The 12,974-nt window shown below is 40.1% G+C and overlaps 1 protein-coding gene across 3 annotated transcripts; it reads right to left on the bottom strand.

The window, feature by feature from the left end:
• Positions 1 to 2,495: 2,495 nt before the first annotated feature.
• LOC131017541 (uncharacterized) lies at positions 2,496 to 12,848 on the bottom strand. 3 transcript variants are annotated; one of them, XM_057946329.1, is made up of 10 exons: positions 12,004 to 12,848; positions 11,694 to 11,763; positions 8,604 to 8,644; positions 7,803 to 8,477; positions 7,660 to 7,717; positions 3,894 to 4,128; positions 3,690 to 3,819; positions 3,285 to 3,608; positions 3,068 to 3,175; positions 2,496 to 2,979 (listed from the first exon to the last, which is right to left on the bottom strand). In XM_057946329.1, the coding sequence occupies exons 6-10, from the start codon at positions 4,121 to 4,123 to the stop codon at positions 2,638 to 2,640; spliced, it is 1,134 nt and encodes a 377-aa protein (XP_057802312.1). In that variant the 5' UTR covers positions 4,124 to 4,128; positions 7,660 to 7,717; positions 7,803 to 8,477; positions 8,604 to 8,644; positions 11,694 to 11,763; positions 12,004 to 12,848; the 3' UTR covers positions 2,496 to 2,637. The 3 variants fall into 3 exon arrangements, with proteins under 3 accessions (XP_057802312.1, XP_057802313.1, XP_057802311.1); XM_057946330.1 differs by lacking the exons at positions 7,660 to 7,717; positions 7,803 to 8,477; positions 8,604 to 8,644; positions 11,694 to 11,763; positions 12,004 to 12,848 and adding an exon at positions 4,296 to 4,426; XM_057946328.1 differs by lacking the exons at positions 2,496 to 2,979; positions 3,068 to 3,175; positions 3,285 to 3,608; ... (4 more) ...; positions 11,694 to 11,763; positions 12,004 to 12,848 and adding exons at positions 4,296 to 4,998; positions 5,081 to 5,180; positions 5,257 to 6,136 and having other exon boundaries at positions 3,989 to 4,128.
• Positions 12,849 to 12,974: the final 126 nt, after the last annotated feature.

Genomic DNA, 12,974 nt, shown 5'->3' with positions numbered 1-12,974 from the left:
AAGTTTTATAAATATAAAAATGAGAAAGAAGTTAAAAATATAAGGAATAGTTTTTAAAATAATAAAATTCTATAATTTCACGGAGGGACAAAAGTAATAAAATTTCACGGAATAATAAAAACATGAAACATGCCATAATTCTGCAATTTCACGTAAAATTATCATTAAATAAAAAGTTGGCGATCATATGTTTAATCTTTTAAGGTTGATGGGTCTCATGAATTGGATTCCATCCTTTACGAAAAAGTTGGGTTTTCATTATAAATGAGGCGGCTTCTAATAATTGACGTAAAATAATTAAATATTCTTTGGTAGTGAGTTCGAATTAATTGATTTGTTGTACCTCTGAAGTGTAGCTCCTTAAATTTCTTTATAAATAGATTAATAGTATAAGTCATATAGTTACTGCCTTTGTTTTATTATTGTGTGGGACGAAGGGTGTATATATATATATTTTAATAAACTTTATGGTTTGATGGACTAACTTGAAAATTTGAAAGTTTAGGATTAGGTTGAAATTTTATGGCTTAAATAATTAAAAGTAAAATTTAAATGAATCTAATTGAAAATAAACCAAAATTGAATGAGTTAGCCTGGAATACCATGGGTTAAATAAGATTGGCATACCTACTGATAATCATATTAATTTAGCCCCCACCAAACAAAAAATCCTAAGTTTGCCCCTGTCAACTATATATTAATATTTAAGAAAAATATTTTGATTTATACGCATATAGTAATGACTAAATTCAGGAGCAATCACAAAACAAAATAAAAGTATTCAAAAATTAAACGTATAGTTACGTAAAGATTGTGTGCCTCGATCGTCAAATGCTGTTAGCACAAATATATTGAATTAGTGTGTAACCCGTCGAATTTCGACGGGTATCATTTGCTGTTATAATTTATATAAAAAAATATATAGAAATTATTTCATAATATATTTATAAATTATGGAGATTATTCATTAAAAAAATTGTTAATATGCCATGTCAATCTATTATAATAAAAAAAAGTTTGCATACATGTAAAACTATATAAATTCCAAAATCAAGGTTATAAGTTTCCATTGAGTTCTTCACAGTTCACAATCCAAAATCGAAACCATACTGCCGTCTGTTGAGTCTGCCGCCACGGCACCGCCTGTCACCGTGGCCTTCCCAGTTCTGGCGGGTTGGGCTCTTGTGGTCCATCTTCTTCATGCTCAACGTCTACGTTCTAATTGCTTCCCATTTTCTAATTTCTTGCTCAGGGCTATGCTCAACAGTTCAATGTATGTTTCTCATTTGATTTCCTTTTATTTGTTTCTATAATTTTGATTATGTGTCTATTAATTAACTCTATAATTAATTATTCACATTAGCCATAATAATTTGATAATCAATTGCTTATTCAAACTCATGCTAACAGACAACAATACTGTGGGAGGGCATAGTTAGAAGCATAATTCCCCATCTCATCTTCTGTTAAAAACGAACATTTCATAAAATTCAACCACTACAAAAAAATAAGTGATTACCGGCGGCATTTACCGCCGGTAAAAAAGGGACGGCCGCCGGCGATTCAATTACCGGCGGCAACTTACCGCCGGTATTCATCTCGTCGGAGATGTGAATCCCGGCGGCGAAGTTTCTCGGGAAGCTCAGGTGGTTTCCCGAACGTTTACCGGCGGTCATTGCCGTCGGTAATCAGCGGCGGCTATATGCCGCCGGTAACCAGCGTCGGTAGCATTGCCGTCGGTGATGACCACCACTACACCGATGGTCGTCGATGTTTGGAGATTACCGGCGGCCCTTTGCCACCGCCAATTACCGGCGGTATAGTGCCGCCGGTAATGAATTAATTATTTAAATTATTTAAATTATTTAAATTATTTATTTATTTATTTTATTTTATTTTATTTATTTATTTATCTCCACTAATATTTTCGTATTTATACAATATTTCAAACCTTAGGCGAAGGTCCCAGTGGGTCACCCATCTTAGTTGTGCTCTAAGTCAAGCACGCTTAACCTTGAAGTTCCTTTTGAATTGTCCCCAGTAGAGAACACTCGTATAATTGATATATCTATTGTCTATTAAATCATTTAAAGGCTATTTTAATATACAATATATATCATATATTCATAACATTTGAATATGAGGAGATTATATCCAAGTAATGTTAATTACGGACCAGTCTCGTGCCGCCCGTATTTTTATGGCAAATAAATATTTATTTTTTAATTTTTTTTAATTTTTTTTTAATTTTTTTTTAATTTTTTTTATCAATATAGTTTATTAATCATAAGTATTTTAATTTGATAGTTTTAATGTATTTTTGAATTCATTTGCATATATGTCTTTATTTTTATGTCGAAACAATATATCTATTTATTAATTGATTTGTATTAATTTTTTTTTATCAATCTACGTTATAGAATATAAGTATTTTCATTTTGTAATTATAATGTATTTTGAATTCATTTGCATACCTTGAATTCACTCACAATAAATAGAACGATTTGAAAACATAAAACAATTAAATTGTTCAACAAAACACAAATGTTAAACAAAGTTCAAGTGTAATTGTGTTTGTTCAGAAACATAACATAAAAAAAAAAAGTTCAACATGATATAGATACATAGAAGTGATGCTCAAGGTAGCTGACCCGACCGCCTCAGTATCTCCTCGAACTGACTCATCCGCTGCTCAAGGGCCTCACGTGCTGCTTGTTCGGCCTCACGTGCTGCTTCTTGGGCCGCCCTATCCTCCTCAGCCTTTTGGAGACGCTCCTCCAGTGTGGAGATCCGAGTCTCATACATCCGCTGAGACATCTGGGAAGAGCATGTACTGTTGGTAGACCCCCTACTGAACTGGCTCACACCGGCACTTCCAGTGCCGTACAGTCGTGACCTACCGAGACGTACGAGCTCTAAGTAGACCTCATCGAGTCGGTCCTCTCGTCCTGTCTCAGCAGCAACACGATGAATCTCCGCCTAATTCATACATAACAATACACAATTATTATAAAATAAATACATTTTACTATGTATTACTAATATTTGTTCAAACTTAAACATTTACATCAAGGTTGGCATCCTTTTCTGACACAAAAGTTCCATCTGCGTACATGTGTAGGCGGAGGAAAGTGCTGTAGTTAGATGCAGTTGGGGGGACTTCACCATCCACGAGCTGTTCATGCATTTATATAAGAAAAATAAGGTAATATATATATATATATATATATATATATATTAATATTTATATTTATTAGATAAATACTTAATCGATAATTACTAACCAGACTCTGCTGCAGAATACGACTCGACTGAGACCCTCCAACGTGCCGACTGATCCCTGTACCAACTCCATCGGGCTCAGAGTATCGGTTCTCACGTGCGCGCCTAGAAACGACCTTAACCTCATCTTGATCCCAGTATGCCTTGAGTCCCATCCAAAAGGTGTCGGACATGCCCAGCGGTGTCTCCATGATCTCCCCTGCCTCGGTCTTCTGCTTGAGCTGTCTCTTATACTCGCTCATGTTGTCACTGTACCTTTTGCGGGCCTTTTCTAACCACATTTTTTTCACATCAGCCTCATCATCAGGGTTCCAAGTAAACTCTTTCTGTTGAATATATTGGTGAAATTAATATAACATTTTAACAATATATAATGCTAAATTTATATATAGTAGAAATTCATTTACCTTGAATTCCTCAAAATACAACTCCTGCACCGTTGGCGGAGTTAACTTCCACGTGTACCCGCCTGGGTTCGGAATCCTCTTAAACGAGTTCGTGCAGCAGGTGGAGATCCCCGGGGGCTCGATCAACTTACTGTACCAATATATCAAAATAATTTAAAGAATTACTTGATATAGACAAATAATGATTTAAATAAAAATACTTACCCAACAGTATTCCTCTGAAAGAGGATCCTCCCGTCGCGCCTAACACACTCGGCCCTAATCTGCGCCACTGATTTGCCTTTGGACCTTCTAGACCCAGATGCAGCAGCGCTCTGTGGAGGGGAACCAGACTCTGGAGTAGCGGAAATATACGGCCCAGAGCCTGAGGAGGACTGTGCCTCAGGCCCAGAAGACCGACTACCAAACCCCAACAATCCTCTACGATGAGACATGGTACCTATTTCAAATTGATTCAAATAAGTATAGACACAACCTGTATACAGTGATCAAAATAACACTCATGTCACAGAAATTGATTAAGATAAGTATAGACAGTATGTAAATTGCAGGAAGTTTCTAATCACACATGAATAACAAGTATAAACAAATACATTGCCAAATAACCTCAACTACTGTCATCATCATTACTGGCGTCGTCATCAGATGTCAACGGTTGGTCGTCGTCTTCTGGGTCATCGTCATCTTCAATGTCAACGATTCCACCGAGGGGATGAACAAGAATTGGTGGGTCAATGTCCACAGTTGTGTGGGTAGACGTAATAGTAACAACCTCTTCTTGAAACGGTTGATCTAATGTTGAGTTAGAGGCGGCAGTGGAGGCTTCAACCTTTGATCTTGCGTTGACTTTGCATGCTGACAACCAGTTTTTCTTTGCTTGGTTCGTACTGGGATAGGGACAGTAAAACACTTGAACCGCCTGACTCGCTAAAACAAATGGATCATACTTCTGATATTTTCTTGTCTGGTTCACTGATACCAACTTGAAGTTTGTATCAATAGAAGTTCCCCGAGCAGACAAGTCAAACCATTCACATTTGAACAAGACTGTCTTCTTAATTGGATACCCCCCATACTCCAGCACACACACCTCTTGTAGACGCCCATAAAAGTCTTGCACATCTCTACCATAGACCGAGCCTTTTATGCACACGCCACTGTTCACAGTTGCGCGCTCTCCATCAAGATCAGTCGTGTGAAATCTATAGCCATTCACAAAATACCCGGAGTATGTCTCAATCTCAGTTAAAGGCCCGGCTGCAAGCGACTTGATATACGGGTTCAAATCATTGTTAGAAGGGCGAATCACCTGTTCCATACAATCTTTTAGGTTTGCAACCCCATTTTTAGTCAAGTAAATGTATATTGAATATAAATTTGTCACATCTTACATAATGGCCAAACCACAACATAAAATCCTTGTCAAAAGCACTCTCTAACTCGGCTTCGGTTAGTGAAGGATTTACGTAGCGCATTTCGTCCTCGAAGATCCTAAGATATAACGAAAAAAGTTATAAGTTACGTACGTCGAGAATTGATATACATAAATTGAGTCAACAATACTCACTTGATATATGTGTTTGTAACCTCCGCACAATTGCTCAAAATATACATATGCGCAGCCATGTATTCTTTAGGATCCATGTATCTCTTTGTCATTCGCCCAATCGGACGTCCAACTGGTTTGAAGATTAAGAGTTGATTAGGATCATCACTGTCTTCAACAGACTCTTCAATATTGCGAGGCAAATTTCTCCACTTTGTAGTCACATGATCCTCAAAGTAATATGAAGAGAAGGTGGACATTTCCTCTAGTATATATGCATTGCTGATGGATCCTTCAACCTTGGCTTTGTTTCTGATATGATTTTTCAATGTCCTCAAATATCGTTCAAAAGGATACATCCACCGATACTGCACTGGACCAGCCAATCGTGCTTCATCTGCCAAATGAACTGGTAGATGCTCCATTGAATCAAAGAAACTCGGGGGGAAGATACGCTCAAGTTTGCATAGAGTAACTGATATCTTCTCATTGAGTATTCCCATATCATGTATTGAGATATTGCGGGCTGTTAATTCTCTAAAGAAACAACTTAACTCTGTAATTGCCTCCCAAACATTCTTAGGAAGAAGTTCTTTAAAGGCTACAGGTAGCAGTAATTGCATGAACACGTGACAGTCGTGGCTTTTCATGTTATGCATCTTCAGAGCGTTCAAATCAACGCATCTGCTAATATTTGGCATGTACCCATCGGGAAACTTAAGACTCTTGATCCATTGAAGTAAGATTTTCTTTTCATCCCTTTCAAGCGTATAACATGATTTTGGATACAGTCGGGATCCATCCACTTTCTTCAATTCAGGCCGTCGACAGAAGATGTTCAATTCAGGCGCATGATCCCATCTTCTATTGAAGTCGCATGCCATCGCATATTTTCGGCTGTTGCCGCAGATGCAAACAACCTTTGCAGTCGGGGCGTCAAAGGAAAGTAGTGCATCTGTTTGGCGGCCACACGTTTCTTTCGGCGGCTTCTAGATGCACGCAAGTTCTCCTTATATCGTGATGCACCACAAAAATTACAACTCTCTAGCTCACTGTCGTCCCCCCAATACAACATGCAGTTATTAACGCAACAATCAATCTTCTCTACTGGCAAACCCAACCCGCGCAGATTTCTCTTCGTACTGTAAAAGCTGTCAGGGCAGTTGTTATCCTTCGGTAAAGCCTTTTGAACCATCTCAGATATCTGATTAAAACATCTCTCTGACATGTGATTTTCAACCTTTATGCTCATCATCTGTGTCATCCAGGATAACTGTGAGTAAGTATCACAGTCTGGGTATAGAGGACTATCGGCTGCGTTCAACATGTCATAAATTTGTTGAGCGTCAGGATTAGGCGGCTCCTCAAGATTTGGAGGATCTTGATAATTACTAGGTCCAGCATGATCATGCACCATCCTTTGGTAATTACTGTATGACCCATCATCCTCATCCATTATAGTATGTTCTGCTGGCAAATACACTGGTGCTTCCCCTTGATAACACCAGTTCATGTAATTGTGGACAAATCCACGCCTAGTAACATGTTCTCTGACTGTAGGTACAGATGCAAAGACTTTATTCTTACACTTCCTACACGGGCACCTAATGTTACCAATTCCATCTGTATACGCTGTTTGATTTATCGCAAACTCGAGGAAACTCTCAAGTCCCGTTTCAAATGCAGCACGATCATTGTATCTCGCGTACATCCACGATCGATTATCACTCATTCTTGCAAATTCTAATTGAAAATAAAAATAAATCAAATACAATAAATTACTTGAATCTAAGAAAATTTCGACAGCATAACCCCACTATCCTAACTACCAAGTGCTCGACTCTACCAGCAACTATAGTGACCATAGTGGTCCTAATTTACTAAACCTATACTAGGTCTACCCGGCCCCCCAATGTCGAAACAATAATAAAATAACATATAAAACAATAAAAAAAATAAGGTAATAAAAGCAAACACAATCATTTGTTGGGAGAAGATCCTTAAGAAATAATCAATTTCTATCCCAAAGGGAGAAGATCCTTAAGAAATTGATTAAATCTATCCCACAATATATAATAACATATCATTTCATCCAAAACAGAAAATTAATTTAAAATTAATCTAATTAACAAATTAATTTCAATTAATCATACTTTAAACATCCTATAAAGTAATTATAGTTAAATCAATTCAATTCATAATTAATCTAATTACCAAATTAATTTCAATTAATCATACTTTAAACATCCTATAAAGTAATTATAGTTAAATCAATTCAAAATTAATCTAATTACCAAATTAATTTCAATTAATCATACTTTAAACATCCTATAAAGTAATTACAGTTAAGTTAATTTTAATCAAACAAATAAATAATAAATAAATAAACAAATAAATAAAAGTCTATTAAAAACGAAAGTGTACCGTAGGAGTCGACGGCGGAACCGTGCGGTGGCAGGAGCGGTGAGACGGCAGGATTGGCCTGCAATTAGGAGGAGAAAGATGAAGAGAGGGTGAGAGGGTGAGAGAGAGAGAGACAGAGAGAGAGAAGGAAAGGAGGGGCTTACCTTGACGGAGGCGACGGCGGCGACCGGCGACGGCGACGGCGACGGCAACAGGCGGCGGCAGCAGCAGCAGCAGGGCAGCGGCAGGGCAGGCGGGGGGGGGGGGGGGGCAGGGGGGCTGGAGGCGGGGGGGATCTGTTCTGGAGGAGAGAGGGTTAGGGCACCCGATTTTGGGCTCTAAAATTAGCGGCGGCCCATTACCGCCGCTGAAGCCCGACCCGCACTTTTTACCGGCGGCAAACTTGCCGCCGCTAATCACCGGCGGCAGGTGCCGCCGCTATTTGGTAAATAGTAAACAATAAAATTTAAAAAAAAATTCCCGGCGGCCTTAATATTTTACCGGCCGCTATGCTGCCGGTGATCACCGGCGGTAACTTTGCCGCCGGTATCAACGCCATATATTCAAAAACTACGGGTCGGCAGCTCCGCCGTCGGAAAGCCGCCGGTAATCGCCGGCGGCGAGGCTGCCGCCGGTAAATCCTGCCGGTAAATTGGCGCTTTTTTGTAGTGAATAGGAAGCCAAGAGAAGTATAAACTACAATATCACCTCATATCCAAATCTTTCTTCCATCGAAGTATACATCAATGAGGCAAGCAACTAAACTACGGTCAGCAAATCTCGGGAAAAAAAAAGGCAAAAAGAAAGAGAAATATTGGTGCTGCAATATGAAGAAATACCTGTAAGCAAAGACAAATTAAACAAAAACATTTAACAACAAAGTAAACAATAAAGTTGCTTTCAATCAGTATGAATTTACTGCAATTTATGAACATGATGGTGATGATGATGGTGAATGGACTTACAAAAACTTGGACCTTCTTTTCTGCAAGGTTTGCTCTGCTCCCTAAACACAACAAAAGAAGAAGAAACACGATGCGGCGTAAATCATTATTAACGACTAACAACACATACATTCAGTGAATTAGATCTATCAGCAATTAGTATTTGTTAAGCAAGTTAATAGAATTATAGTAGAAGTTTATGTAGGCCTCTCACAAAAGTCCAATACTGATTTGAAGTCTTGTGAAAGGGAAAATAACTAATAACATATAAAAACAGAAAAGGTAAATGAGTAAGAATGAATACTCATAATATTATTCCAAAATCTGTTAGTCTTTGCAATAACTATGCATCCTTCTCCTAAGTACTCCGTCAAATTTTGATGCTTCTAATTTCCACAATATACTAACACAGCCCAACTGGAGGTAGAAAGTGTTACAAAATAAAGGATTAACACCCAGATGATGCAGGAGCATTCAGAAAAATATCACAGTGAGATATTTAATATACTTTGAGCTAGGCATTGGCAAGACTGGATATAAATGATACCCAACTCATCTTGTCATAACGATTTTCAAGTTTCAAAACTAAATTAGAGGAAGAGATTAATAGTAAAACATAATGGTGGCAGCCCCCATCTCGGTTGCCCTCATGCTTTCTACCTAACTTCTATCAGTATCATATACTCAATCATTGCAAATCAGTAAAACCGTTAATGACATTAAAGAAGGAAGTTCCTTGGCATCTCGTAAGTATCTGTTCAAAAGAAAGCTGCATGAGTAATACTCATGCAATGGTCCAAAAGAGAGCCATTGTAGACAATCACCAGAACACCTAACAACTAACTTGGTGACGGGGCAGAAAGCGGTGGAGGGGAAAGGGGAGCGGCGAATCGCGGTGGAAGGTGGCAGATCGCGGCTGCGGCTGCGGCTGGTAGGGCGAATCGCCGGTGGGGGTGAAATGGATATCTCGTGATCGGCGCGGAGAAAGGAAATTGCAGAAATGGAGTGGTCGGCTTTGGTGAATCGATGGATCCCATATTCATTTACAATGTTTAATTGTATGTATAATATAATAAATAAAATAACATATAAAATACAAATGATGTGGAATTATATTGCCACGTCAGAGATAGAGAATTGAGCTAGAGGCTCTAGAATTGCAGGGATTTTGAATGGTGAATTCTTAAATATGCCACGTAGGACCCCGGATTAAGAACACCTAACAACTAACTAAGAACAACCCCCAATAGCATGAACCCGTGCAATCATTGATTCAATATTATTTAGGGGTAATAGCCGGAAAATCCATGAGAAATTTTCATTTTCTGGTTTATATCATGACCCATTAATTTGACTTTTAAATACATCAATTTATAATTGAGTCGCAATTTTCCCACGGCGGGAACCTCTGGCCAAATTAAAGCTGATGTGTCTCCTACGTGGCAAAATCGAAACTGACATGTCACTCTCTTAGACGAAACGACATCGTTTTATTAAGGATTAAAAATAGGTTATATTTAATTAAGAATAAAATATAAATTAAAAAAAAAAATCCAAAATCTAGAAACCTACACGTCACCTTTCCCCTTCCCCCTTCCCCCATTCCCCCACCGATCGTCCCCCTTCCCTTCGGCCATCCCGCCGCCGCCACTTCCCACACCGCCGTTGTCAGCACTTCTCCAGCACGATGGACCTTCCTCATTCCCCCACACTGCCTTCACCCAAAGTCGAGCCCTAGTCCCCTCTCGATCTCTGCCACCAACATGGTCAATTGTCGCCATCATAAACCTCCCAAAACACGAGCTCGACAATTAATTAGCAAGAGAGAGAGGCGGAGGTTCTCTGTAAGTGGTGGAGGGCGGCGGAGGGGGAGGTCGCCAGAGGGAGGAAAGGGAGGCATAAATTTCGATAAATCCACAACCCAGACCCTCCCACCTCGTGCAAAATAGTCGATGCCTGCCGCCTTGATTTCCACCGCCTAGATCTGCCGCCGCCTTCGTTGTTGAGCCCTAGATTCGCCGCCTTGATTTCCACCACCTAGATCTGCCGCCGCTTTTGTTGCTAAGCCCTCGACTTTGGGAGGGGGAAAATGGAGGGTCTGCGGCGCTGCGGATTTAGGGCCGACTTTGGGTGGGAAAAATAGAGGGTACGCCGAGGAGATGAGCGAGATAGAGAGAAGAGGCGGAGGCTCTGGGGCGGCGAAACTACTGGCCGGAGCTGTGGCGGCGATCAAGGGGAGGTCGGCGGAGCCGAGAGATGAGAGTGAGTTGTGAATCTGTGAGAGATAGAGTGGTGACGTGTGAGAGAGAGAAAGTGACGCCGTTTAGAGTGGACGCCGGTTAATACACGCTGGCACTTCCGGCGTCCACGTCAGTATCAATTTGGGGGAAGTTGAAAATCGGGGGAAAAATCAGATTAAATGATCAATTGGTAGATTTATAAGTCAAATTGAGGGGTCATGATATATTTCAGAAAATTAAAATTTCTGATGGATTTTCCCGCAATTACCCCTTTTATTTACCAGTATATATGTATATATATATATATATATATATATATATATGTTCACCTCTTCTTCTACGAACTGGAAGGAGAGGTCATTACCGACATAATGTAGGTAACAGAAACCATGGCTGAGAGAGCTGAACAATCAGTCAAAAGGCCTAAGTCACGGGTACACTTTACGGCAACAATTCAAGCAGCAAAAAAAAGGCATATTTTGACAATCAGAAAAAAAAAAAAAACACACACACACACATTACAGGTAAAGCAACAATTTTTTCAAACATGATCACAAATTAGCGGAAACAGAAAATTCATAAATTCAAAAGAGAAACAACCCGAAGCAAGATAGTAAATGCATAGATACACACATCAACCAATACAACAATACCACCAAAACAGAAATAAACACAAACCGAAGCAGGATTCTAAATGCATAGATACGCATCAAAATTAAACCGAATCAACTTAAAAATCAATATATCTGACTTCTATAATCCATAGGCACGAAATGAAATGCATAGATACGCATTAAAATTAAACCGAATCAACTTAAAAATCAATATATCTAACTTCCATAATCCATAGGCACGAAATGAAGAGGAATACCTCAATCAAACGCTTGTTCTGGAAAACTCTTAGATCAGATACGGGGTGCAGAATTGACAGCCGACTGAGTCTGACAAGGAAAATGGTGGAGGAGGGCGATTGAGTGGATGCAGCAGAATTGTTATTTGTTAGTGAACTAATAAATTTATAACTAAAAATCTAGGTTTTAAAATTTCTATTGTTAAACATTTACCTTGCATATACTTTTAATCTTTCCAAAAAAAATTCTTTCTAAAGTAGAGAAATCATTCTATATTTACTATTGTAATCTTTCCTAATAGAAAACTTACCATGGAGGAGAAAAACTTACCCTGGGTAGATCGATGCAGGGCCGACGCCGCGAATCGCGGTGGGGGAGGGAGAAAGGGAGGTGGCAGATCGCGGCGGAGGCCGGCGGGGCGAATCATGGTGGGAGAAGCGCAATTTTGAGCTTTCAACACCTCCATGGTCGGAAATGGTTTGAGATGCTTGAAGAGAGAGAAACATGGGATGAGTTAGATCGATGCAAGGCCGGCGAATCGCGGTGGAGGCGGTACGTTTATCGATGGAGGTGGCTTAGGCAGATCGCGAAATCGCGGGGAGGGGGTAAGGGAAAATGGAGGTGGCAGACGGCGGCGACGGAGGCCGGGTCGGTGTTGAGAGCGTCGGAGTCGGAGTGGCCGTTGATGATGGAGCGGTGAGTCGCGGTGGGTGCCGACGCGGCGAGAATCCATGGTTGAATTGCGAAGCAATAGTCATTAAGGCGTAGACTGTGCTTGGATCAGCGATTTGGCGGCGGCGAGTCCATGGTGTTTATAATTTGAGGCTGGGGCCGGTGGGGTGAATCGCTAGGGGAGGAGGGAAATGGAGGTGGCATCGGAGAAGGTCGAAGGGGCAGATCTCTGACGGCGACTTGGTGACGGGGCAGAAAGCGGTGGAGGGGAAAGGGGAGCGGCGAATCGCGGTGGAAGATGGCAGATCGCGGCTGCGGCTGGTAGGGCGAATCGCCGGTGGGGGTGAAATGGATATCTTGTGATCGGCGCGGAGAAAGGAAATTGCAGAAATGGGGTGGTCGGCTTTGGTGAATCGATGGATCCCATATTCATTTACAATGTTTAATTATGATGTATAATATAATAAATAAAATAACATATAAAATACAAATGATGTGGAATTATATTGCCACGTCAGCGATAGAGAATTGAGCTAGCGGCTCTAGAATTGCAGGGATTTTGAATGGTGAATTTTTAAATATGCCACGTAAGACCCCGGATTAAGGAGAGCGCAGGATTCCTTAACCGT

The sequence above is a fragment of the Salvia miltiorrhiza genome, chromosome 3 (assembly GCF_028751815.1).
Source record: "Salvia miltiorrhiza cultivar Shanhuang (shh) chromosome 3, IMPLAD_Smil_shh, whole genome shotgun sequence".
NCBI classification, from domain to species: domain Eukaryota; kingdom Viridiplantae; phylum Streptophyta; class Magnoliopsida; order Lamiales; family Lamiaceae; genus Salvia; species Salvia miltiorrhiza.
This window is presented reverse-complemented; position numbering and strand designations above follow the sequence as displayed.

What these genes read in the sequence shown, in the direction of transcription:
- LOC131017541 (XM_057946328.1), bottom strand. Translation starts at nt 6,119, where the DNA reads ATGGCATGCGACTTCAATAGAAGATGGGATCATGCGCCTGAATTGAAC. An exon ending in GTTACAAACACATATATCAA is followed by an intron (nt 5,181 to 5,256) that starts GTGAGTATTGTT and finishes GTTATATCTTAG; the next exon opens with GATCTTCGAGGACGAAATGC. An exon ending in TGTTGTGGTTTGGCCATTAT is followed by an intron (nt 4,999 to 5,080) that starts GTAAGATGTGAC and finishes TGTATGGAACAG; the next exon opens with GTGATTCGCCCTTCTAACAA.